Source organism: Myotis myotis, unplaced genomic scaffold, assembly GCF_014108235.1.
Source record: "Myotis myotis isolate mMyoMyo1 unplaced genomic scaffold, mMyoMyo1.p scaffold_m19_p_11, whole genome shotgun sequence".
Taxonomy (NCBI): Eukaryota; Metazoa; Chordata; class Mammalia; order Chiroptera; family Vespertilionidae; genus Myotis; species Myotis myotis.
In genome coordinates this window covers 64,141,977-64,165,744 of record NW_023416315.1, presented here as the reverse complement: position 1 = coordinate 64,165,744, position 23,768 = coordinate 64,141,977, and the positions used below count along the sequence as shown (strand labels likewise).

General features: G+C 42.3%; 1 protein-coding gene across 1 annotated transcript in view; it reads left to right on the top strand.

The window, feature by feature from the left end:
* SND1 (staphylococcal nuclease and tudor domain containing 1) overlaps positions 1 to 23,768 on the top strand; it is a 456,936-nt gene that overhangs the window by 21,879 nt on the left and 411,289 nt on the right. The window contains exons 2-3 of the mRNA XM_036328783.1: positions 11,844 to 11,993; positions 18,319 to 18,439. Of these exons, the coding sequence (XP_036184676.1) occupies positions 11,844 to 11,993; positions 18,319 to 18,439 (271 nt within the window). The remainder of the gene's footprint in view (positions 1 to 11,843; positions 11,994 to 18,318; positions 18,440 to 23,768) is intronic.

Genomic DNA, 23,768 nt, shown 5'->3' with positions numbered 1-23,768 from the left:
TAGTTTTCAGCATATAAGTCTTTTACCTCCTTAGTTAAGTTTATTCCTAGGTATTTTAATTTTTTTGGTGCAATGGTAAATGGGATTGCTTCTGTAGTTTCACTTTCTGTAAGTTCACTATTGGTGTAAAGAAATGCCATGGATTTCTTAGCATTAATTTTGTATCCTGCTACATTGCCGAATTCATTTATTAAGTCTAATAATTTTTTGATGGAGTCTTTAGGGTTCTGTATGTACAGTATCATGTCATCTGCAAATAAGGACAGTTTTACTTCTTCTTTTCCAATCTGGATGCCTTTTATTTCTTCATCGTGTCTGATCGCAATGGCTAGTACTTCCAGTACTATGTTGAACAGGAGTGGTGAGAGGGGGCATCCCTGTCTTGTTCCTGTTTTTAGGGGGAATGGTTTTAGTTTTTGCCCATTGATTATGATGTTGGCTGTGGGTTTGTCATATATGGCTTTTATTATGTTGAGGTATGTTCCCTCAATTCCTATCTTGCTGAGAGTTTTTATCAAGAAAGGGTGTTGGATTTTGTCAAATGCTTTTTCCGCATCAATTGATATGACTATGTGGTTTTTCTCTCTCAATTTGTTTATGTGATGTATCACATTTATTGATTTGCGGATATTGTACCATCCTTGCATCCCTGGGATAAATCCTACTTGGTCATGGTGTATGATCTTTTTGATGTACTGCTGGATCCGATTTGCTAGGATTTTGTTGAGGATTTTGGCATCTATGTTCATGAGGGATATTGGCCTGTAATTCTCTTTCATTGTATTGTCTTTATCTGGTTTTGGGATTAGGGTGATGTTGGCTTCATAGAATGAGCTGGGAAGTGCTCCTTCCTCTTGGATCTTTTGACATAGTCTGAGGAGGATAGGTTTTAGGTCTTCCTTGAATGTTTGGTAAAACTCCCCTGTGAAGTCATCTGGCCCCGGGCTTTTGTTTGCTGGAAGCTTTTTGATTACTGCTTCGATTTCCTCCATAGTTATTGGCCTATTGAGATTTTTAGATTCTTCCTGGTTAAGTTTTGGAAGGTTGTATTTATCTAGGAATATGTCCATTTCCTCCAGGTTGTCTAGTGTGTTGGAGTAGAGTTGTTCATAGTATTTTCTAACAATCCTTTGTATTTCTATGGGGTCTGTTGTTATTTCTCCTCTTTCATTTCTGATTTTGTTTATTTGGGTCCTCTCTCTTTGTTTCTTGGTGAGCCTGGCTAGAGGTGTATCAATCTTGTTTATCCTTTCAAAGAACCAGCTCTTGGTTTTGTTGATCTTTTGTATTGTTTTTTTGGTCTCTATGTCGTTTATCTCCGCTCTGATCTTTGTTATTTCCTTCCTTCTGCTTACAGTGGGCTTTTTTTGTTGCTCTCTTTCTAATTCTTCGAGTTGTAGAGTTAGGTCATTTATTCTCATTGTTTCTTGTTTCTTGCAGTAGGCTTGTAGAGCTATGAACTTCCCTCTCAAGACTGCTTTTGCTGTGTCCCATAGGTTTTGGATTGTTGTGTTTTCATTGTCATTTGTTGCCATGATGTTTTTTATTTCTTCTTTGATCTCACTGGTGACCCAGTCGTTGTTTAATAGCATGCTATTTAGTCTCCATGTGTTTGATTTTTTTGGATTGTTTTTGTTGTAGTTGATTTCCAGTTTTATGCCTTTGTGATCTGAGAAGATACTTGATATGATTTCAATTTTCTTGAATTTGAAGAGACTTTGTCTGTGACCCAATATATGGTCTATCTTTGAAGATGACAAATGTGCACCCGAGGAGAATGTATATTCTGTGACTTTGGGGTGAAATGTTCTGAAGATGTCAATTAATTCCATCTGATCTAGTGAGTCATTTAGGATTGATGTTTCTTTGCTGAGTTTCTGTTTAGAGGATTTGTCCAGTGGAGATAATGGGGTGTTAAGATCCCCTATTATGATTGTATTGCTGTCAATCTCTCCCTTGATCTTCTCCAGAAGATTTCTTACGTATTTGGGTGCTCCTATATTTGGTGCATATATATTTACCAGAGTTATTTCTTCTTGTTGGACTGCTCCCTTTAGTATTATGAAGTGGCCTTCTTGATCTCTTTTTATGTCCTTCACTTTGAGATCTAATTTGTCAGATATAAGTATTGCTACCCCGGCTTTTTTTTCACTTCCATTGGCCTGAAAAACCTTTTTCCATCCCTTCACCATCAGTCTGTGTGCGTCTTTTTTTGTGAGGTGGGTTTCCTGTAGACAGCAGATATATGGGTCATGTTTTCTTATCCACTCATTTACCCTATGCCTTTTGACTGGGGAATTTAATCCATTTACATTTAAAGTTATTATTGATAGAAACTTGTTAGTCGCCATTTTTGTTCTTTACCGTTGCGTTCCTTCTTTGTTTCCTGTTTTTTCTATTTACAGCAGACCCTGTAGCATTTCTTGCATTGCTGGTTTGGTTGTAATAAACTCCCGTAGACCGTTTTTGTCTGTGAAGCTCCTGATTTGACCCTCAATTTTGATTGATAGCCTCGCTGGGTATAGTATTCTTGGATTCAGACCCTTCCTTTGCATGACTTTGTATATTTCATTCCATTCCCTTCTTGCCTGATGTGTTTCTGTTGAGAAATCGGTCGCTAGTCTGATGGGGGATCCTTTGTAGGTAACTTTCTGTCTCTCTCTGGCTGCTTTTAAGATTCTTGCTTTGTCGTTGGTGTTTGCCAATTTAATTATTATGTGCCTTGGTGTCGGTCTTTTCGGGTTCATTTTGTTTGGGACTCTGTGAGCTTCTTGGATTTGTGTGAGTTTCTTCCTCCCTATATCAGGGAAATTTTCTGTTACTATTTTTTCAAACAGGTTTTCTATTCCTTGCTCAGTTTCCTCTCCTTCTGGCACCCCTATTATTCGGATGTTGTTTCGTTTAGCATTGTCCCAGAGTTCTCTTAGGCTCTCCTCCTGCTTTTTAATTTTTTTTTCTAGAAGCTGTTCTGTTTGGGTATTTTTTTCTACCTTGTCTTCTAGCTCGCTGATGCGGTCCTCTGCTTCTTCTAGTCTACTGTTGATGCTTTCTATTGAGTTCTTTATGGCAGTGATGTCGTTTTTCATTTCTTCTTGGTTTCTCTTCATTTCCTCTTGGTTCTTCTTCATTTCCTCTTGGTTCCTACACATATTGTTGAATTGGTCTTCCATTTTTTTCATCCACCTTATGACCATTACTCTGAATTCTTTCTCTGACAGGTTGCTTGCCTCCATTGCCTCCATTTCGTTTACTTCCTTTTCTGATGATGCCTGTTTTTCTCTCATATTTGGGTTGGTTCTTTGTTTCACCATGATTTCTCTTCTCAAGGTGTTTGGCTATGTAGTTCTCTCTCTGCTGCGCTGATTCAAAGGCACAAAATACAACACAACAAGGCACAACGTACAAGGCAACAAACTAAATGCATTCACGATATTAATAACCCCAAATAAAGGTGACCCCCCGAGCGAAGAGAATTAGGGGATATAGAAGAAAAAAGAGAAAAAGATTAAAGAGAAAAATAAAAAACAAAAAGGAGTGCCGAAATGAGATTGGGAAAAGGGAGAGAAGAAGAAAAACAAAAATACAAAAAAAAAGAAAAAAAAAAGTAAGAGAATGAAATAGAGGTGGGGAAGAGGCTATTTGTATGGGGAGAGCGAGGGATTGGAAATTAGATATATAAGTAGGGTGATATTTAGACAGTGGTTAGAAAGAAGGAATAGGTAAAATCCAAAGCAGGAATAGGGTAAGAGAAACAGGACAACAAAAGGGGAAAAGTGAGGAAGAGAGTTTTGGCTTAAGGGTAAATGTGAGCTAGAGAGAAATGATGCTAAAGGAACGATGAAAATAGTGTGTATAACACTAATCCCAAAATAAAATAAAGAAAAATTAAAAAAATAATAAAAAATAAAATGACACTTGAAAAAATGGTAAAAGGATAGCAATAATACTGGTTAAAAAATGTAATAATTAAAAAGGTAAAATCAAGTGATGAAAAAAAATAAAATAAAATAAAATAAAATAGGTTCTTAATGAAATGGTGAAAAAAGAATTTAAAAAAAAAATATATATATATATATATATATAAATATTTGGAAGTGAAGGTGCTTCAGATCTTCCACTCTTCTTTTTGGCACGCCTCAGTCCTGCCAGGCATTCAGGGGAGTGTTGAACTTCCCTGCGATACACTGTCCCTCCGTGCAGTAAACCACAGACCTGATTTTAAGGCAGCTTGTATTTGTTTACCAGACTGCCTTTATTTGTGATCGTAGAAGAGATAGTTCGTGGCTCTGCCTCTGGGTGGCAGTGTGTCTGGATTGACCTCCGAGGCTATAAGTCCTCTCTATCAGTAGGGTTTTTTGTTTTTTGTTTTTTTTCCCTCTATGGTATTGGGAACTGATTCAGGAAAGACCACTGCCCAGAGCTGGTTCCTTGCCACTGCCCGCTGTTTCCCAGGCTCCCCAAAAAGAACTTTCCCCTACAGGCTCTGTGAATGACCCCAACTGGGGAATCCCATGCACTGGGTTTAATAATCAAATGCACGGATCTAAGGGGAACTGTAACAAGAGCCTGATAGTTGTGCGAATTCGCAAGCCTCCACCTTCCAGGTCTGCGCACAGTCTCCGCGCGCAGTCTCCGCGCGCTCACTCGCCCCTGGCACCAAGCAGCCAGCAGATTGGCAAAGTCCAAGGCTGCTCCCTTACATCCAGTCCAGCTATGGGCTCATTTTTCGCGTTCCCTTCTGCCAGCAGCCCTGTGGGGCCCCTTCCCCACTCGCGGGTCACGCTGGTCCCAACGGCTGCAGACTCTGTGGGGCGCAGATTCCGCCCCGCGCGCGTGCGCGAGCTCGGTCCTCCCTCCAACCCAAACTTCAAACCGCACCTTTAGGGGATGTCCAACCTTTCCGTGAGAAGAAGCAGTGCTCGTCTGAGTTCAGGCAGTGACGCTGCTTGAGACCCCTTGTTTCCAGGTTAGTAGCTGGTCTCTGGATGCCGGCAACAACCACCCAAGATGGCGCAGTCTCCACTGCTTAGCTGGCGCACCACGAGAGGCTTCAGCCGCAGTCTCCAACCGTCCTTTTTTTACTGGGGGTTCTCGGTCTTTCCTAGCTGCAGACAGTCTCTCAGCTGAAAATCCTCTGCCTATTCGGGCTGCATGTTACCCGTTTCAGCTGCTCACCCTTATCTGCTCCAGGACAAGGCACAGGACACGTCCGTTTATACCGCCGCCATTTTTCCTCTCCTCCTTTTCATTTTCTTAAACAAGCACAATGTTTTTAATTTTGATGATGTTCAATTTATCTTTTTTTTGGGGGGGGGGGTTTCTTGTGCTTTTTCAGGTGATATCATACCTAAGAAATTATTGTCTAATCCAAGGCCATGAAGATTTACACTTTTCTTCTAAGAGTTTTATCATTTAACTCTTATATTTAGGTTTCTTACATCTTATTGGTTATAATTATGGTAATTGCTGGGTGATATGGTAACTCTTTGTTTCACTTTCTGAGCAAAACCTCTACCTCACAAAACAAAAGTTAACATCATTATTTTGAACATGGATACCCAGTTTTCAATTTTTGTTGAAAGGATTCTTGTCCCATTAAATTATCTTGTCACCCTTGTTGAAATTTAACTGACTAAAAATGTGTGGGTTTATTTTGGGCCTGTTTTTGGGTAACATTTTAGTATTCATTAGATAGCTGTCATTATTCTTCATATTGGCAAATATTGCTAAGGTATACCTGTTATATCTTAACAGGTTGACATAAGAACTATTATATCTTAAGATGTTGGTAGACCTGTTAAGCCAATCCTTGTAGAGCAAGTGAGATGCTCTCAGGTATTAGATTCCGTTCTCTGACCAAGATGATTTTTGCTTTGGGCTGTGAAAAAAATACTGGCTTCATTGACATGTGTAAGGATTTCTGTACCATTGCCTTCTTTGCCCTAAGTATAGTGTGGTTAGGTTTTTAAGAATTATTCTATTTTCTGGTGTCTGTGGTCTGGAGGTTTAAGAGTTAAATGCACCAAATAGTTTATCAGGATCTAATGAAGATCTATTGTGGTGTTCCTGTTGCTGAGCAACATTTTAGCGGCTACCCATGAAGTGTAAATCTCCTAGTCAACCTGTAAGTGGGTTTGAACAGTTTGAGTCTCCATTTTCCTTCTCAGCTGGCTTATTTCAGCCTTTGTCACCATCCAGTGTGTGCCCTGAAGCCAGTTCCTCTGAATCACGCTGAGTCCCTCTGCAATCTTTCTTGGCAGAGCTGAGAAATGTCTAATCCATAACCTCAATCAAACTGACTCATTGTGACAGCTATTTTCACAAACCTCCTAATGTGTCAGGTAGGACCAAGATCATTTTTCTAGAATGTCACTTTATTAATGTAATATGATAAAGCAGTTACCATATGACTTGCTTTCTATGCCTTATAAATTAGCAATTAAGGATAATTACCGCATCCATGAAAGTTTGCAACATGAATCAGTATAGCTTTGGCAGAACAATTATGCATGACAGTTTCCTCTCAATCTTAATATTTCTCTGAAATTAAAATTTCGATAAGTGATATATTTTACTTATGTTTATTGTTTGTCTATCTTCCCCCAGTAGAATGTCAGTTTTCCAGAAATAGACATTTTTGTCTGTTTTATTTCACTGAAGTGAACCATTTGCCACATAGTAGGAATTCATACATTTCTATTGAGTTAATAAAGAATAAATTAATCAGTCAATGTCAAAAACTATGAAAATAATCAACTTAGATGTCAGATCTTTCACAGAGGAAAAATGACTTGTTTTGATGTCACATGAGACAAAAATTGTTTGGTATATAGACCCTGGTTCTTTTTCATATTTTACTTCAAGACATTTAAGTATTTTTTCCCCTCCCTAGAAGCTATTTCTCCTTGGCTTTATTTGGTGGAGAACCTTAGGTAAGAGAAGGTCACTGAAGTATCTTTATTGAGGAAGAACTTGAGTGAAGACTGTTGACCAGTGAGGCAGGTGGAGGGAGTTTAACAGTACATGGAAGATGAAATGGAGATAGTTCCAAACAAACTAGACCTCCTTTCTGCTACTTTGGTTCCTATAAATACTAGGAAGGAGACTAGTTCTTCCCTTATAGACCTGTCTCTCTTCCTTCTGTGATGGTCTGCAGAGAGCTTCTTCCTGCCTCTCTGCCAAGGCTATGGTCAAAAGAGGGGAGAGAGTTACAGAGGACAGATGTACACGAGTCAGTTCTTTTCTCCTAGGGGCACAGGAATAGCAGCGTCTGCCATATGAGTATTCTTGTGGCATAGGAAGTAGAATTGTTGACTGCTGCTTGATATTATGTATACACTAGTGGCCTGGTGCACGAAATTCGTGTACATTAAAAGGGAATTAATTAGAGGAAATATTTTAATATTGCTGTTTGCCCTTTCTCTATAATAGAAATGTCAGAGATGAAAAAAAATTAGTAAAATGTATATGAAAATCTTCCTCCTGTCAGAGTCTGGGGCATGCGGCGGGACCCAGAGTCAAGTTCCCGCCCACCTGCGTGCGCCTTGAAATCACGTGAGATCCAGACCCAGCCGGGCCCACCCCCATTGGGCGAGATCCAGACCCGGCTGGCCTCACTCCATCAAGCCCTGCCGGGTGGGGGGTGCAGCCTCAGGTCCCCCCGTCAAGTCCCGCCGGGTGGGAGGAGCAGCTTCAGGGCCCCTGTCAAGCCCTGCCAGGCAGGGGCACAGCCTCAGGTCCCCCGCACATGCTGGGCTGGGGGCGCAGCCTCAGGTCCCTGTTGATCGCTGCGGGAACCCTGCCTCCACTGCGGGCGCAGCCATCTTGTGACAGTGTGAGGGTTAATTTGCATATTACCCCCTTTTATTATACTAGAGGCCCAGTGCATGAAGTTTGTGCACGGGTGGAGGGGGGTCCTCTCAGCCCAGCCTGCACCCTCTCTAATCCAGGACCCCTCGGGGGATGTCTGACTGCTGGTTTAGGCCTGATCCCGGGGATTGAGCCTAAACCGGCAGTCAGACATCTCTCTCATAATCCTGGACCTCTGGCTCCTAATTGCTCACCTGCCTGCCTGCCTGATTGTCTCTCACTGCCTCTGTGTGCTGGCCTGTTTGCCTCTCACTGCCCCCGCTACCAGCCTGGTTGCCCTGAACTGCCCCCTGTTGCCGGCCAGGTCGCCGCCAACCCCCCCCCCCCCCCCCCCCCCCCGCTGGCCTGGTTACCCCTTACTGACCACCCCCCAGCCGGCCTGGTCACCTCTTACTGCCCCCCCTGCAGGCCTGGTTGCCCCTAACTGCCCCCCCCCTGCTGGCCTGGTTGCCCCCAACTGCCTGCCCCCCCACCGGCCTGGTTGCTCCACACAGCCTGCTGTTCAGTCGTTTGGTTGTTCCTCACTAACCCCCCTGCTGGCCTGGTCGTAGGCAGCCATCTTGTGAGGGTGTGAGGGTTAATTTGCATATTACCTCTTTATTATATAGGATTGATAGGGTTAGTATAAAAGTTGTAGAGCAGCCTCTAAAATAAAAGTCATCTCTCTGCAGTATTAATTCAAGCATTGACTATTGTCTGAATGGCATTATTTGGAGTAGTATAAAAAGTTCTGATAGCATTTTTTAGAATAACATTCCTGGAAAGTGGAGGTTATACAAAGGTAGCTTTGCAAAATTCCTATGCACAAGTTGTCTGCCAAAGGCCTTAATGGAACCAGGATAATAGTTATAGACCCACTGTTCCCCAGGAACTTAGTGTACTAGGTAGAGGCATTAGAGATAATACCTTTCTGATATATTTAGGGGAAAGGGGGGGACTCTTCTCATCATTCATTCTGTTCTTGAGCTTTTCAGTGACCTTTGTCAGACTTGAGAAATAAGGACTGTATCCTAGCCTGGGTTAGTGCTCATTTATCAGAGTTTACTTTGTTAGCCAAGGTGAGTTTTCTTGTAAATGGGCCTTAGCTGTTAATTGGGCTTACCAAGAGGAACTGGCTCTCTGGGAGTGCTGTATTACTTTTTGTGAAATCTTGACTAAAACTGAGGAGCAGGCATTGGAGACAGATGCTCTGACTTTTCTGCTGTATGTAGCTGGGCTCTCCTCCTGTTTGAAATTTTGGCATGAATGATTTCAAGTGTAGGTATTCTAGCATGTGCTATTCTTGTTCCTGCCACTTGTGAGGAATTAACTATAAATGAATTAACTATAAAAGAGCAATTCTCTTTTTCTTTTCTTTGGTTCTTCTCATTTCCAGAACATGAAGCAGCCTCTGCCTTAGTAGACATATTCTTCCCTGGCTTTGCTTTGTTTGAGAGTGTGTCTTATTAGAATGTCAGTTCCCTAGGATTATATCCAGGGCATGAGTTCTCAGGAAAGGCTGTGGCAAGGCTGTTTGGCTGGGAGCTGTAAAGTTTAATCTCTGGTCACACCTGATCAGAAAGGATAAAAATGAAGAACATGACTTGTAACTGGTAAGGAGACAGTCTTTATTGTGTGTGTCATGGTTTAGTTTCAGTCATCTAGGGAGGAGCCATTAAGACCAAGGTCTATGTCAGCTGTGGGCAAACTACGGCCTGCGGGCCGGATTCGGCCCATTTGAAATGAATAAAACTAAAAAAAAAAGACCATACCCTTTTATGTAATGATGTTTACTTTGAATTTATATTAGTTCACACAAACACTCCATCCATGCTTTTGTTCCGGCCCTCCGGTCCAGTTTAAGAACCCATTGTGGCCCTCGAGTCAAAAAGTTTGCCCACCCCTGGTCTATGTGCTAAAGGTATTGGGGATATTTAGACATTGATTAGAACACTATTTTTTTTTTTTTTATATTTTATTGATTTTTCACAGAGCGGAAGGGAGAGGGATAGAGAGTTAGAAACATCGATATGAGAGAGGAACATCGATCAGCTGCCTCCTGCACACCTCCCACTGGGGATGTGCCCGCAACCAAGGCACATGCCCTTGGCCGGAATTGAACCTGGGATCTTCCAGTCCGCAGGCCGACGCTCTACCCACCGAGCCAAACCGGTTAGGGCTAGAACACTATTTTTTTAAGAAGTTTGAATATGTGTATTTGTTGGACAGAATTTCTATAAAAAGTAGTAGAATGGATAAATGAATTGTGGTAAAGTTATACAATGGAATAAATACTATACAGCTATGAAAGTGAATAAATTAGTGTTTCACATGATTATGAATTAGTTTTACAAAAAACAATGAGCAAGAGAAGTTACTGATGGGTACATGCAGTAGACTCAATTTATATAGAGTTCAGAAATAGGCAAAATGAAACCACATTGCTTAGTGATATGTACTTAGATGGCAAAACTGTACTAGTACAGCAGAGCAAGGGAGGGATCGTCACAACGGCCAGGATCGTGGTGATGGGGAGAAGGGAGGGGATCCGAGGTTCTGGCGATGTCCTCGTTCTTCACTTGGGCGGTGGTTACTCAGTTATTTGTTTACCTTATTATTTAAGATGTACATTTATGTTTCAATGTACTTTCATATTTATATTAATATTTTATAACTTAAAGTGTGAGTTAAGGTGGAGAGGTGAAGGGGAATTGTCAGCTAAGCAGATGTGTATAGGAGAGGCTGCCCTTTGTACTCCTTCCCTTCTTCCTTTGATTCAACTTCCTTTTCCAAGGACTGTTCCTTTACTGAGAATGCCACGTTGGCAGAACTCCACAATCTTGTATCTATGAACTTGTCAGCAGCTCTTCTGGTTTTGAAGCTTGGAAATGAGAGTCTTTCAGATCTAGTGAAGCCAGTTCTTGAGCCCAACTGTTCATTAAGTCATGTCTCACTGAGCAAAGACAACTTGAATAGTTGGGTAATATCATTTTTTCTTCACTCCTTTTCTTCTCTTCTCCCACTTGAAATCTTCCTTTCTTCTCCCCTGCAAATGTTTAAAAGTTAAATACCAGTGAGCTTCAGAGCTCTTTTCACAGTTGCAAGGGGATTCTATGCCTGGTGTCTTTGATTAGAGAGATAAAAGGAGTCGCTGTGCTTAGGAGCTTTAAGGTGCTTCTTAGATTTTTCTGCTTCAGTCATCTAGAACATGGGCTTTCTAGATTACTTCTGTATTTTTTCTCTCGTAGCCTAGACTCTGAGCGCTGTGTCCAATGGAAGTGTGAGCACTGGGCTCTGGTTGCACTGCTCTTACTCAGCTTCTTCTGATGGTGTGTAGGGGCTTCTTCCTCCAGTTTGCCTTTTTGTGGGCCTTCTATGTCTTCTGCGCTGGAATGGAATGTATGGATGGAGACATTAACTTCCTAAGAGTTGAAAAGAACACAGGTGGTGGTGCTTGCAGGGGTTAAATTATAAAGGTCATTAACCTCCGTCTGACTTACCTCTTCACCCTGATCAGTCTGTTTTATGACTTCTGTAGCATTTATTAAATTCCTATTTGTATTTCTGGGTGAGATTATTTCAGAGTGGGTGTTTCTCTTATAAAATTAAAAATAATCTTGTTCGGCCTTGGCAAATGGCTCAGTTGGTTGGAGCGTCATCCCACAGGCTGTGGGTTTGATTCCCATTAGGGCACATACCTACGTTGTGTGTTTGATCCCTGGTCAGGGTGTATACGAGAGGCACCAATCAATGTTTCTCTCTCAAATTGATGTTTCTCTCTCAAATTAATGTATCTCTCTCTCTCTCTCTCTCTCTCTCTCAAATCAGGTGAAGAGTAAAAAAATAATCTCATTCATTTACTCAACAAATACTTAAGTGCCTTCAAGGTGTCAAATACTGTTCTACATGTTGCGGGTACAGTCCTGAACAGTCTATATTATGGCGCTGTTGCCTCCAGATCACTAATTTTCTTTTATTTTCCTCCTCACCCTCAGGTCCTGTCAGGGTGTGCCATCATTGTCCGAGGGCAGCCTCGTGGTGGGCCGCCTCCTGAGAGACAGATCAACCTTAGCAACATTCGAGCTGGAAACCTTGCCCGCCGGGCGGCTGCAGCACAACCAGATGCAAAAGATACGCCTGATGAGGTAGGTTCTTCCTGAGGCCTCCCTGAGGCTGTGGACCCAGAGGGTAGCCCAGTCTTGACCGATGGAAGGTTGATCTGCACTTTCTTTTCTGTATATTTTGATTGTTTTTATATCACAGGAATGATGACCCTGGACATCCCCACAGTGTCTTGCATCGGTTTGGTTTGTATACATTCATTGCCCTTGAGGGACCTTTTCCCTTTTCAGGTTTGTCTGTTTTCCTCCTCCATCTCTTGGAATAGGTTAGAACATTTCCCGGGTAGTCTCGGCCATTTGAGGTTGGCGTTGGTTTTGGCAGAGCTCTTTTATTAATTTATGTTTGAATTCTCCACTCACATTCAAAATTTAGAAGGGTATTCAGTGAAAAACAAGTTCTTCTCCCTAAGGACTATTGACGTTACTAGTATTTTGTGTCTTCTTCCAGGGAAATTTATTGCCTGTGCAAGTGCTCTCATTTTTCTAATGGCAGCATACTATAAACACTAGACCTGTGCTTTATTACAGATTCTTAATCTGGGATCCATAAAGGCATTGAAACTCTATGAAGTTTGCAAAATTTTGTGTAAACATGAATTTTTAAGGGAGGGAGCTTTTATCAGTTTTTCAAAGCAACTGTGGCTCAATACTATCCAAGAACCATTGTGTTATGGTGATTTGAGAAACTTCTGAGCTTTTGCTCCACCATCCCCTCTTTATCCCTCCCCCCCCCCCCCCCCCCCCACTAACACCTAACTACCTAGCCTTCCCTGTGGTCTGCCTTGGGCTCCTTCAGGTCTTACCTCTCCAGGCAGCTGCTACAAGTCCTAATTTGGTATTGTTTAGTCTTCTTGGTTCCTATAATTTCAAACATCAGCTCTTGTCTCTCCTTTAGTTGTGCTTTGGTTTTCAAAAATGAAATTTCTGGATTCTAATTATTTTTTCTTTGTCCCAACTTAATGAGGTTGGACAAGTTGGTAGCTCAGCTGTTTTCTGCTATTTCCCTGACATACCAGTTCATGGGGATCTCTTTTTGAGGGAAAATGTTTAGTTTTTTTTATCTATAATAAAGAGTATTTTGTTTGAATTAAGAAGGCAGTGAAGGCCCTAGCTGGTTTGGCTCAGTGGATAGAGCATTTGGTCTGCAGACTGAAGGGTCCCGGGTTTGATTCCAGTCAAGGGCACATGCCTGGGTTGTGGGCTCGATCCCCAATAGGGGGCGTGCAGGAGGCAGCCGATTAATGATGCTCATCATTGGTGCTTCTATCTCCCTCTCCCTTCCTCTCTGAAATCAATAAAAATATATTAAAAAAAACGAAGGCAGTGAAGCAATTTTATTTTAATTTAAAAAGAATCTTATTATTTATGTATATATTTAAATCTTTATTGTTGAAAGTATAGCATATGTCTCTTTCACACCCCCCCCCCCCCACACACACACACACACACTGACCCCATCCAGCCCACCCCTGCCCCAGGCCCTCACCACCCCACTGTTTGCATCCATGGTTGATTACCTCCCACCCACCCTCCCCCGTCTTTCCTTCAAGGTCCTACACTTTGTTACACTCAGTTGATCAGTTTATTTTTAAATTAGATTTCACATATAAGTGAGATCATGTGATACTTGTCTTTCTCTGGCTTACTTATTTCACTTTGCATAATACTCTCCAGGTCCCTCCATGCTGTCTCAAAGGATAAGAGATTCTTCTTTTTTACTGCTGCATAGAATTCCATGGTATAAATGTACCACAGCTTCTTTATTCACTTACTCCTGATGGGCACTTGGGCTGTTTCCAGGTCTTAGCGATTGTAAATGGTGCTGCTGTGAACATAGGCTCCCTCCCAATTTTTATCCGCCACACTCCACTGCACATGGGTGTGGGACCAGTCCTTTCCACGTCTCTGCCCCTCCTACCAGTCACCATGTGGTTTCTTCTTTACCTCCTAGTAGGACTTCTATTGAGCCAGGTTTCAGGCTGATCTGAATGATGGCAGTTCTGTATTTTAGTTGTAATTTTGATGTGACTGTGGGAGGAGGCAGTACTGTGTTTTCCTATGCCACCATCTTGACTGGAGTCCTGGAATCCTATATAATAAAGAGCTAATATGCTAATTAGACTGAGCAGCTGAATGTCCGCATGAAGCCGGGGCTGAGAGGGCCAAAGCAAGGATGACCTTCCTGAACAACCAGTGGGTGGGGGGTGGGGCCAGCTCCTAAGGAGCAGCAAGCTAGCTTCTGGTTGAGTGGTGCTCTCCCCTCCCTCCCCCCACTCAGACAGAAGCTGGGCTCATGGCAGGCGGACATCCCCTGAGGGGTCCTGGACTGCGAGAGGGTGCAGGCCGAGCTGAGGGACCTCCCCCCCCCCCCCCGCCCAGTGCATGAATTTTGTGCACCAGGCCTCTAGTATTAACATAATAGTCTCTTTACCTTCTTTCTCCTTCCAATCCTTTCTCTATATGCTACCAGATCTTTTTGAAATGTACTTTTATTTCCTTGCTCAGTGTCATTTCCAGACTTCAGTGATTCCCTATTACCTCTGTGAGAAATTTAAATGCCTTAGCCTGGGATTCAAGCCCATTTGTGGTTTGACTTTTAGTTTCTTACTGACCCTGTTCCGGATGCTAAGTTCCAGCCATGCTGAAAGATTAAGAGCCACTTAAGATTTGCCTGCTTGTGCCTTGGCTCATGCTGCTCCCTCCATCAGGAGCTCCTTCTCCATTGGTCCTGGTGAACACCTTCTATCTCTGAAGATTCAGCCTCCTGAGAAGTCACTCCTGACATTTCCTTTTGTTGTCCTATTTTTGTGCTGTCCTAGCATTCATAACATTTTATTGCATGTTTATATATCCTGCTCTACAGAGCTCCTTGAGAGGAGGGACCTTATCTCTCATCACATGCCTAGTCATTGCCTGATGTGAAGCAGGGCACAGTGAGTGCACATTTACATGAATAATGAGGAAAAGAACCTGTGTTTCTCTTTTTGGGGGATCAGTGGATTGTGCAATGTGGCACTACCCTTGTTTCTGACTTTTAATTGTTTTAGAATATGTTGTCTAATATTTTCACATTCTAATAGATTCAAGGACATTATTGCTCATTTACTTCTCTTTGTTGTACTATCCCAAATATCATTCACTTGATTATTTTCTGCTTTCCCTCATGATATCTTCTTTCAAAGAAACTCAGCTCTCTCTCCTAAGTCCTGTGGCAATAAAAGCAACTCCATAGCGTGTCCCCAGCCGTCACTGCGCTGTTGCAGGCTACTCCCCATTGTTACCTCACTGCTTCTAGGCAGCCTAGATACTGTATTGATGGCACTGTGGAAATTATATATTTATTTCCTGCAGATTTACTGAGCTCCTGTTATGTGTGAAGTTCTGTTGGTTTCATGAGGAATATAGAAATGAATGTCATAGTCCTGTGCTCAGTGGCACTTTTGAGAATTGGGGTGTGGGGTGGTTGGGGCAGACAGGGATTAGTTACACATACAGGTGGTACAGTGGGATGATTAGAAGAGAAGATTAGTTACAAGAAGTATTAAACATTGGGCCAGGTACAAAAGTTGGTAGCTTTAAGGTTTTACATTGCTATGGGATTTCGTCTTGTTTCAGTAGTTCAGAAGTCTGTCTGGTCCAAAGAAATGATTGGAATTTTTAATTTTATCATGGTAAACATCAGAACCTTGCTTGAGTCTAGGAGTGGAGAGCAAGCTGCTAGATTGCCTACTGTTGGGCATTCTAAAGGGAAGAGGGAATTTTGAGTCCCAACTACTTAATGGCCATTTGCTTCTTAGATGGAGCCCTGGAGCATCATTTGAACAAGACCACGGTACTCTTCCTGTTGGTCCTGTTGGACCTTATTTGATAAATGCTTTGAGCAAATTTCCCTATACTTGTCTCTTAAGAGTTGTTCTAGGAGGCTCTGTTGGGATAGCCTTCTCCATCAGGTAGTTTTCTGCTGGCTGTCATCTGTGTGGACACTTTTACAAAGATTCTCTCCTGGAGTTCCTTGTTGCCCGTGTGAGGAGTGAGGTGGTTAGTCTCTTTCCTGATTCTCCCAGTTGCCTTTCTTCATATAATATCATGCCCAGTTAATGAATTTGCCCAGCCTTGAGTGAAACACAACTTGAGAAGGCTGGTTTAAGAAAGGGATGTTAGAAAAACTAGATTTATTATTTTTTCTTACAGGATTAGGTCTATGTCTTTTTCAAGCCCTCCAGTGTGACTTTCTCCCATGGCCAGTGACAGACCAGGTGTAAAATGGACTGTTCTTGGAGAAGGATGCTCCTTCATCAAGCTTTAAGAGCTTTTAGTCATTCTGCCTAGTTGGTAGTTATTGCAGGTTTCCCCATAGGGGCTAGAAAGTTCCTTGTAAACTGACCCTTGATAAATGAATTTTTACCAAAGTCTTGGCCTCCTTTAGGAGGACTTGTCTTATCAGAATTTTCCCAAATGTTTAGGAAGGCAGTGTGTTACTGAATTTTAGATGTTAACATGGGACTCTGAACTAGATCCTAAGCATTATATCTATAGTTGAAGATATTTTTAGAGTAAGTGGATCACTAAGTTAATAAAAATGGTAGGAGCCTGTGTTACTAGATTCAGTAGTGTTTTTGTGATTGGTTGATAATTGGGCTAATTTATCAGTCATCAGACTCTGATACAGGTACTATTTTTAATTTTTAGGAGTGGGGTAACGGGTACAAATGGGACATAAAATATATATATATATATGTAGTCATTGAGTGATTGTTTCTTTTGCTTGTTGATGCTTTGAGGAGAGAGCATTAGATGATTGAATGTAAGAGTTTGTGTCTTGGAGAGCACTTACTCAGGATCAGTTCTTCCTAGAACCATCGGCAGTTGATTTATATAACAGGACTGGTATTGTGAATACTAGCCCAACTGGCTGCATGGCTTCTGGTTTCTGGGAAGTCATACGGATGTTTTTCTTGTAGAAGAGCTTTTTGGATAACCTGTGTAACAATCCTCATGGGCTGAAAAGGTCAGCAGCGGGTTTCTTTTCAGGTCATGTATATACTGTTGTTCCTTGCAGGGGTGGGGAACCTTTTTTCTGCCAGGGCCCATTTGGATATTTATAACATAATTGGGGGGGTCATACAAAATTATTAGCCCGCTATAGTCAAACTTGCCTCTAATGCCTTGGCAGGACCAGTCCAAATGATTTCTCGGACCTTACATGTCCTGCGGACCGGATGTTCCCCACCCCTGCTTTAGGGTGGGTGGCCTGAGTTTTGTGGTTCTATGAGATTTTAATAGACAGTGCCTGCTTATCATATACCACTCTTCCCTTCTATGCTTTGTATTTTTTTCTGCACGTGCGCTCCTGCTGATCATATGCTCCTTGAACTCTTACCCCTTCTTCCTCATTTTTGTTCTAAGGGAACTTGGGGCACTGAGCTACTGTAAATTCAAGGGCCTGTGGCCACTGACTGACAGGGCTGCTTCAGAGGAGACAGCCATCCTAGAAGTGATGGGCTGTGGATGGGACTAAACCATCCCTTTGCACAGTATCTTGAGATCACATGGAGACTACTTCCTGTTGTGTAGATGTGTGGCTCACTCCTTGTGTCATTGTCAAGGTGACCAGGGCCTGTTATTGGTGTCCTCCCCAAGATCCTGGAAGATTCCCACTACTATAGCTTCAGACTAGAGCAGTAGAAGAGGGGAGACATTTTGGGGAGAATAATTCTTGCCATTCTCAACTCTGTTGGCTGTTCTTAAAAAAGGTGGAGGAAATGATATAAGCAAGGCTCTTCCTTGAGTAGGGGACTCACTCTGAAATAAGAATAGCACTAGAACCTTATCTCTGCTTTGACTGTGCCTTGCACTGGTTTCAGGACAGTTTAATATTTGGTGAAAGTGCTTCATAAACTGGATAGAGGCGACCAAATGGAGGTCGTAGTTGTTATTTGTAACTTCCCTTTGGCTAGGTAAGTTCCTGGAATCTGGACTTCCCGCCCAGAAGTGGGCTGATAAATAAAAAGCATTTAGAGTAGTGGCTGGTATGTGGTAAGTGCTATAAAATTATGGGCAATTATTATTCACAAAGTAAGCTATAGCTCAGAATAGACAGTGATGTGGGAAAAAGTACTCCTGCCAGTGACTGGGAAACTGTGAGGCTTGTTTTCAAGGCTGTGCTAGTTAAATCCACTGCTAGACCCTCCTTTTTTATGAGCTCCCTAAGTGTGCAGAGTGTGCATTTCATTTTTATATTCTTCTCAGGGCCTAATGCAGGGCCAGGATATTGAAGAAATGAACTTGAATGATGATTGTGGTGGGGAACTCGGTAGTTCTCATGTGACACATTTGTTTTGTCTCTCAGCCCTGGGCATTTCCTGCTCGAGAGTTCCTTCGGAAGAAGCTTATTGGGAAGGAAGTTTGTTTCACGATAGAAAACAAGACTCCCCAGGGACGAGAGTATGGCATGATCTACCTTGGAAAAGGTGAGTAGCAAGGAGGAAACGACTCATTTCTCTCCTCCCTGAGTCTCAGGTTCCTCCGATCAGTTTTCACATGGTGGAAGGCCAGTGTGAGTGTTGGTGGAGGTAGCTCTAGGACAGTTGGCTATTGATGTACTTGGAAGTGTGAGTTCATGGCACATAGGTGCAGAGGAGTTCCCTGATATTCCGGTGTCCTATTGGCTCCTGTGTCTGCTTTCCTGGCTTGGTTTAGGTGTATGTTGTACAGCAAGCATGTCAAACTCGCGGCCCGTGGTCGCATGCGGCCACAACGGACATTTTTGCAGCCCATAGTATAACGGTATGTAAAAACAGTCTTAATAAAAATTTCATAACTTAATTTTTACAATATCCTGTTATACATAATTATTAATAACGAACTACAACATTTGCTAATGACTGATTACTATAATTGTGTTACATTCATTTACCTTATGCACTGGTGCACCATTTCTCTCTACTACAACTAGAAGTGAATATTTTAGCAGCTGATTGCCACGTCATTAGTCTTGTATGACTTCTTTGGTGTGTGCAACAGGAAATATTTCACTTTTGGAGAACAAGAAAAATAGGTTTATTTACGTTACGCTTATTAATTTGTGCAGTTATTCAGTGTCTGGTAAGTTAATGTTCAAGAAAAAACATTAATTTTTATTAAAATATTCTATTATTTTATGTCAGTGATTACTCATTTATTTCAGCCCTTTGTATTCAGAATGTCTCTATTGAAATCTACATTTCAATGGAAATTGAAGCTTTGTTTTTTTTGCGGCCCCCATAAACTTAAACCTTGTTTATTTGGCCTGTGTTAGCCTTTGAGTTGGACATACTTGTTGTACAGCATAGCATCCTTCCCTGTATTTAGGCCCTCAGCCTGTAGAACGCAGTGGCTGTGTGCTTCTAGGTCACAGTGCTAATTAAATTCCTATAGATTTCCAATTACATCTTCTATTCCCTTTATCTATCTTGTGGGTTTTCTTCTGCTCATAGGGACTCTCTTTAGTAAAGGAAGATTTGTTTGTGGCTTGTGGTTTTTTGTAAGCCACATGTTTTGCAGTGGGAAGAACACAGGCTTTGGAGTTGTGTACATGTGGGTTAGAATCCTGGCTCTCCTCTCATGGACCCTTACTTAACCATAAGTTTTCTAAGTCCTAGTTACTTCATTTGTAAGTTATTGAGAGAATTTAAAGAGATAGTATATGTAAAGTACCTATCTCTGGAACAGAGTATGTGCTCAATAAATACGTTTGTGTATGTGCACACATAGCTAGATCAGATGGCTCATGGGATATTAGATGTTCTGGTCTTTTGGATTAGGTGGAGGGAGAGAAAGATTGTGGAATAGAGTTTGAACAGAAATAGGCCATTGAAATACTTGGTAGAATGTTCTCTGTAAAGCTTAAAGCAGTTGTGTTCATCTGAAATTATTTTAGGTATTTTTGTTTCCTGTGATTATTTGATAAAACAACCTTCCAATTGAGCTGCTTTACATAATCTATTTGACTTCGGTAGTCAGTGCTAGAGGAAGCAAGCAGGGTAGAATGACAAGGCTAATAACATCCTCTGAAGATTCTGCTTTTAATTGTAGGATATTAGAAAAGCGAGTTGGGCATGACCTTGGAGGTGTCTTGTTGAATTTACCCAGTAGAGGAACACCACCTTTTCCAGCCTCAGACAAATGGCTATCTGCTTCTTGATTGGATGGGAAGTTATAGTAATACTAGAGGCCCGATGCACAAAATTCGTGCAAGATTAGGCCTTCCTTCCCCCGGCTGCTGGCGCCGGCTTCCCTCTGGTACCCGGGATCCAAGCTTCCCTCCAGCACCCCAAACCCGGGCTTCCCTCGCAGCCCCAGCCTCATCTGGAAGGTTGTCCAGAAGGACGTCCGGTCTAATTAACATATTATGCTTCTATTATTATAGATATGGAATCTTTTCAAAAAGAGAAATAGATTTGCCTTTTACACATAATTCAAGTAATACAATCTACACTAATCTACACTAATAAAAGAGAAACATGGTAATTGGCGTATGACCGCTACCCTTTTCATTGGCTAATCAGAGAGATATGCAAATTAACTGTCAGCCAAGATGGCGGCCGGCAGCCAGGCAGCTTGAAACTAACATGAGGCTTGCTTGCCTCAGTGACGGAGGATCGTTGGAGGAAACCAACGTTCCCCGCCTGCCGCTGCAGGCCTCTGAGTGGGCAGTTTAAGAAACATTGTAACAAATACCACCAGACTTCAGCCAGCAGATTCGCAACATTGTAAGCAAAGGCCAGAAACCTACTTTCAGCCACAGAGGCCTAAGAGCTGGAGCCAAGCCTCAAGGTAAAGCTGGCCCAGAATAAAAAAAAAAAGAAAAAAAGGAGCGGTTGGGAACTTCAGTCACTCCCAGCCTGAAAACAGCCCTATGCCCCTCACCCAGACTGGCCAGGCACCCCAGTGGGGACCCCCACCCTGATCCAGGACACCCTTCAGGGCAAACCAGGGGGCCCCACCCATGCACCAGGCCTCTACCCTATATAGTAAAAGGGTAATATGCCTCCCGGCACCGGGATCAGCGTGACAGGGGGCAGCGCCCAAACCCCCTGATTGCCCTGCAGCTCTGTGTGTGACAGGGGGCGGGACCCCAACCCCCTGAGCAGCCCTGCTCTGTATGTGACGGGGGCAGCGCCCCAACCCCCTGATCAGCCCTGCTCTGTGCATGACAGGGGGCAGCGCCCCAACCCCCTGATTGGCCCTGCTCTGTGCATGACGGGGTGGTGCCACAACCTCCCCATCGACTCTGCCTTGAGTGTGACAGGGGGCAGTGCCCCAACCCCCCAATTGGCCCTACCCTGAGCGTGACTGAGGGTGGCATCGCAACCTCCCGATCTGCCCTTCTCTGTGCATGACAGGGGGCGGCGCCCCAACTCCCCAATCGGCCCTGCTCTGAGCCCGACCAGGGGCTGCACCTAGGGATTGGGCCTGCCCTCTGCCACCTGGGAGCAGGCCTAAGCCAGCAGGTCGTTATCTCCCGAGGGGTCCCAGACTGCGAGAGGGCACAGGCTGGGCTGAGGGACCCCCCCTCCCCCTCGAGTGCACAAATTTTTGTGCACCGGGCCTCTAGTAGGAAATAAAACACATAAGCATTATTGTTGGATGGCTACTGGTTAGAAAGAATGCAACACAAGTAGAAGTACACTGTTTTCAAAATGCAGTTGTTCAAGTATCTCATACCTAAAATAATTTCAGTTTAAAAACAGCTGGTCAATCTTCTGTTATTCTGAAAGAGACTTCACTGTGGGCACAGATAGATCTAAGAGTTCATTTAAATAACCTTGGTCTTCAACTGAAATGGTCAAATTGTTTATGTTAAGAGACTCTGACACTTAAAATAATCTTTAATGTTATTTTTTAAAAGTTTATTTTTTAAATTGACCCAAATTATAAACTGGATATAATTTAGTAGTTAATACATTAATGTTTAGAATAAAACATGGCACATAGGATTTGATCAATAAATATGTACTGAAAGAATTGTTCAAAATTACCTACATCTGAGTTTTAAAGGTTTATTAAATGGCTTAAAGTTTAATATTTTCACTCAGATACTTTAGCCAACTCTCAATGCCATTCTCATGAAAGGAAACAGTGGCTTAGATAATTAATTAGTATTCATATATTTATCCTAGTTTGTGACCACTCACTCTTTTTTTGTTTTGTTTTGTTAATCCTCACCCGAGGATATTTTCCCATTGATTTTTAGAGAAAGAGTGGAAAGGAGGGGGAGAGACGGAGAGAGAGAAACATCTATGTGAGGGAGACACATAGATTGGTTGCTTCCTGTGCCCCAACCAGGGTCACGGATTGAGCCTGCAACTGAGGTACATGCCCTTGACCAAAATTGAACCTGGGACCCTTCAGTCCACTGAGCCAAATCAGCTAGGGTGCTACTCACTTTTTTTATGATAGGGGAGAACGGTAGAATTTAAGAAATTGTAGTTAACCTAGAACTAACTAAAAAAAGAGATGATTAGTCTTCCAACTTTTGGAGAAAATATAGTTACCCACCTACTCTTCATGCCATCCTCAATTGTGACTTGATCAGATTCATAAGTTGGTGGGTAATAAGAAAAGCAGATGCGTGCTCTATAGATTTCCTGTTTTCAGTATTCTCTCTACCTCATTTTATTGCCTTCCTTGGGAGATTGGCCCAGAGAAATGTATTTTTCTCCCTTCGAAGGAGCAATCAGAACTAAATTTTTAGAAGTGGGCCTGCTGACAGGCATTATCAGAGTGCTCTGTACTTAAAAAAGTATCTGTTTGGTGTGCTGTTGATTGGTCTGGTTTTATGGCCAATCACCTTGTTTGTACCCCAGCTCTGTTCTTTTCATCCCCAACCTCTTGGCCGGGGATGAAACTGTTCAACTTTTCCCTTATTTGTTGAAACCTTCCTTTTGACTTTTCATTCTTTGTATTTCTGTTGTTTTGAAAGAACCAATGTAATATTTACTAATGTCAGATAGCTGTGTGTGTCTGGCTTCAGCAGTTACCTCAGTGCAAAGGTTCTTGTGATCCATGCTCAGCCTCAAAACCTGAGTATCTTTTGTGTAAATATCATTCATCTTAACTTTTCTTGGTAAGAAAAGAGGCTTACAATTTGTCTTGAAGAAATTGGGGCATGCTAATGGCAAGGCATTTAGGTTGGGCTTGGGGGTGGTGTGTATACTTGTTTGCTTGCAGAAGACGTATGAATATAAATCTCACAGAACTTTATTCTGTGCTGACATTACCTATCAGCCAGACTACTGTGTTTCAGTTTATCGAGGAGCTTGTTTTCTGCCACATTAAACATTTTTATGTGGTGATTCCCTCATAGATGGCTTCCTTTATCGTTTTGGCTGACAAGCAGAGATTTAAGAGAACACACAGAACCTAAAAGCTTTTTCAGTAGCATGGAAATGCAATTAATGGTTCAAGTGCCCAGGTAAAACCTAATCGGGTTGGGTTTATGTTTACCTTTATTTTTCTTGCCTGCTCTGAAGGCTGCTGTTTGAGAGGTTAGAAATCTAGACACTATCCCCTGTGCATCTTTGTCAAACTGCATAGCTTGTCTTGGTGTCCTGTTGGAACAAATGAAAGGACACCCTGAGAGGAACTGGACTTTCTGGTGTAAAATGTAATAGATAATCCTGAGCAAATCTGTCTAATTGTATGTATAGTATGTTTTTAATTCCTATGTACTTGGATATTTACGGACATTATTGTTTAATTCTCACAGAACCCAGCTAGGCAGGGACTCTTCTCATTTTATAGAGGAGTAGATTAATG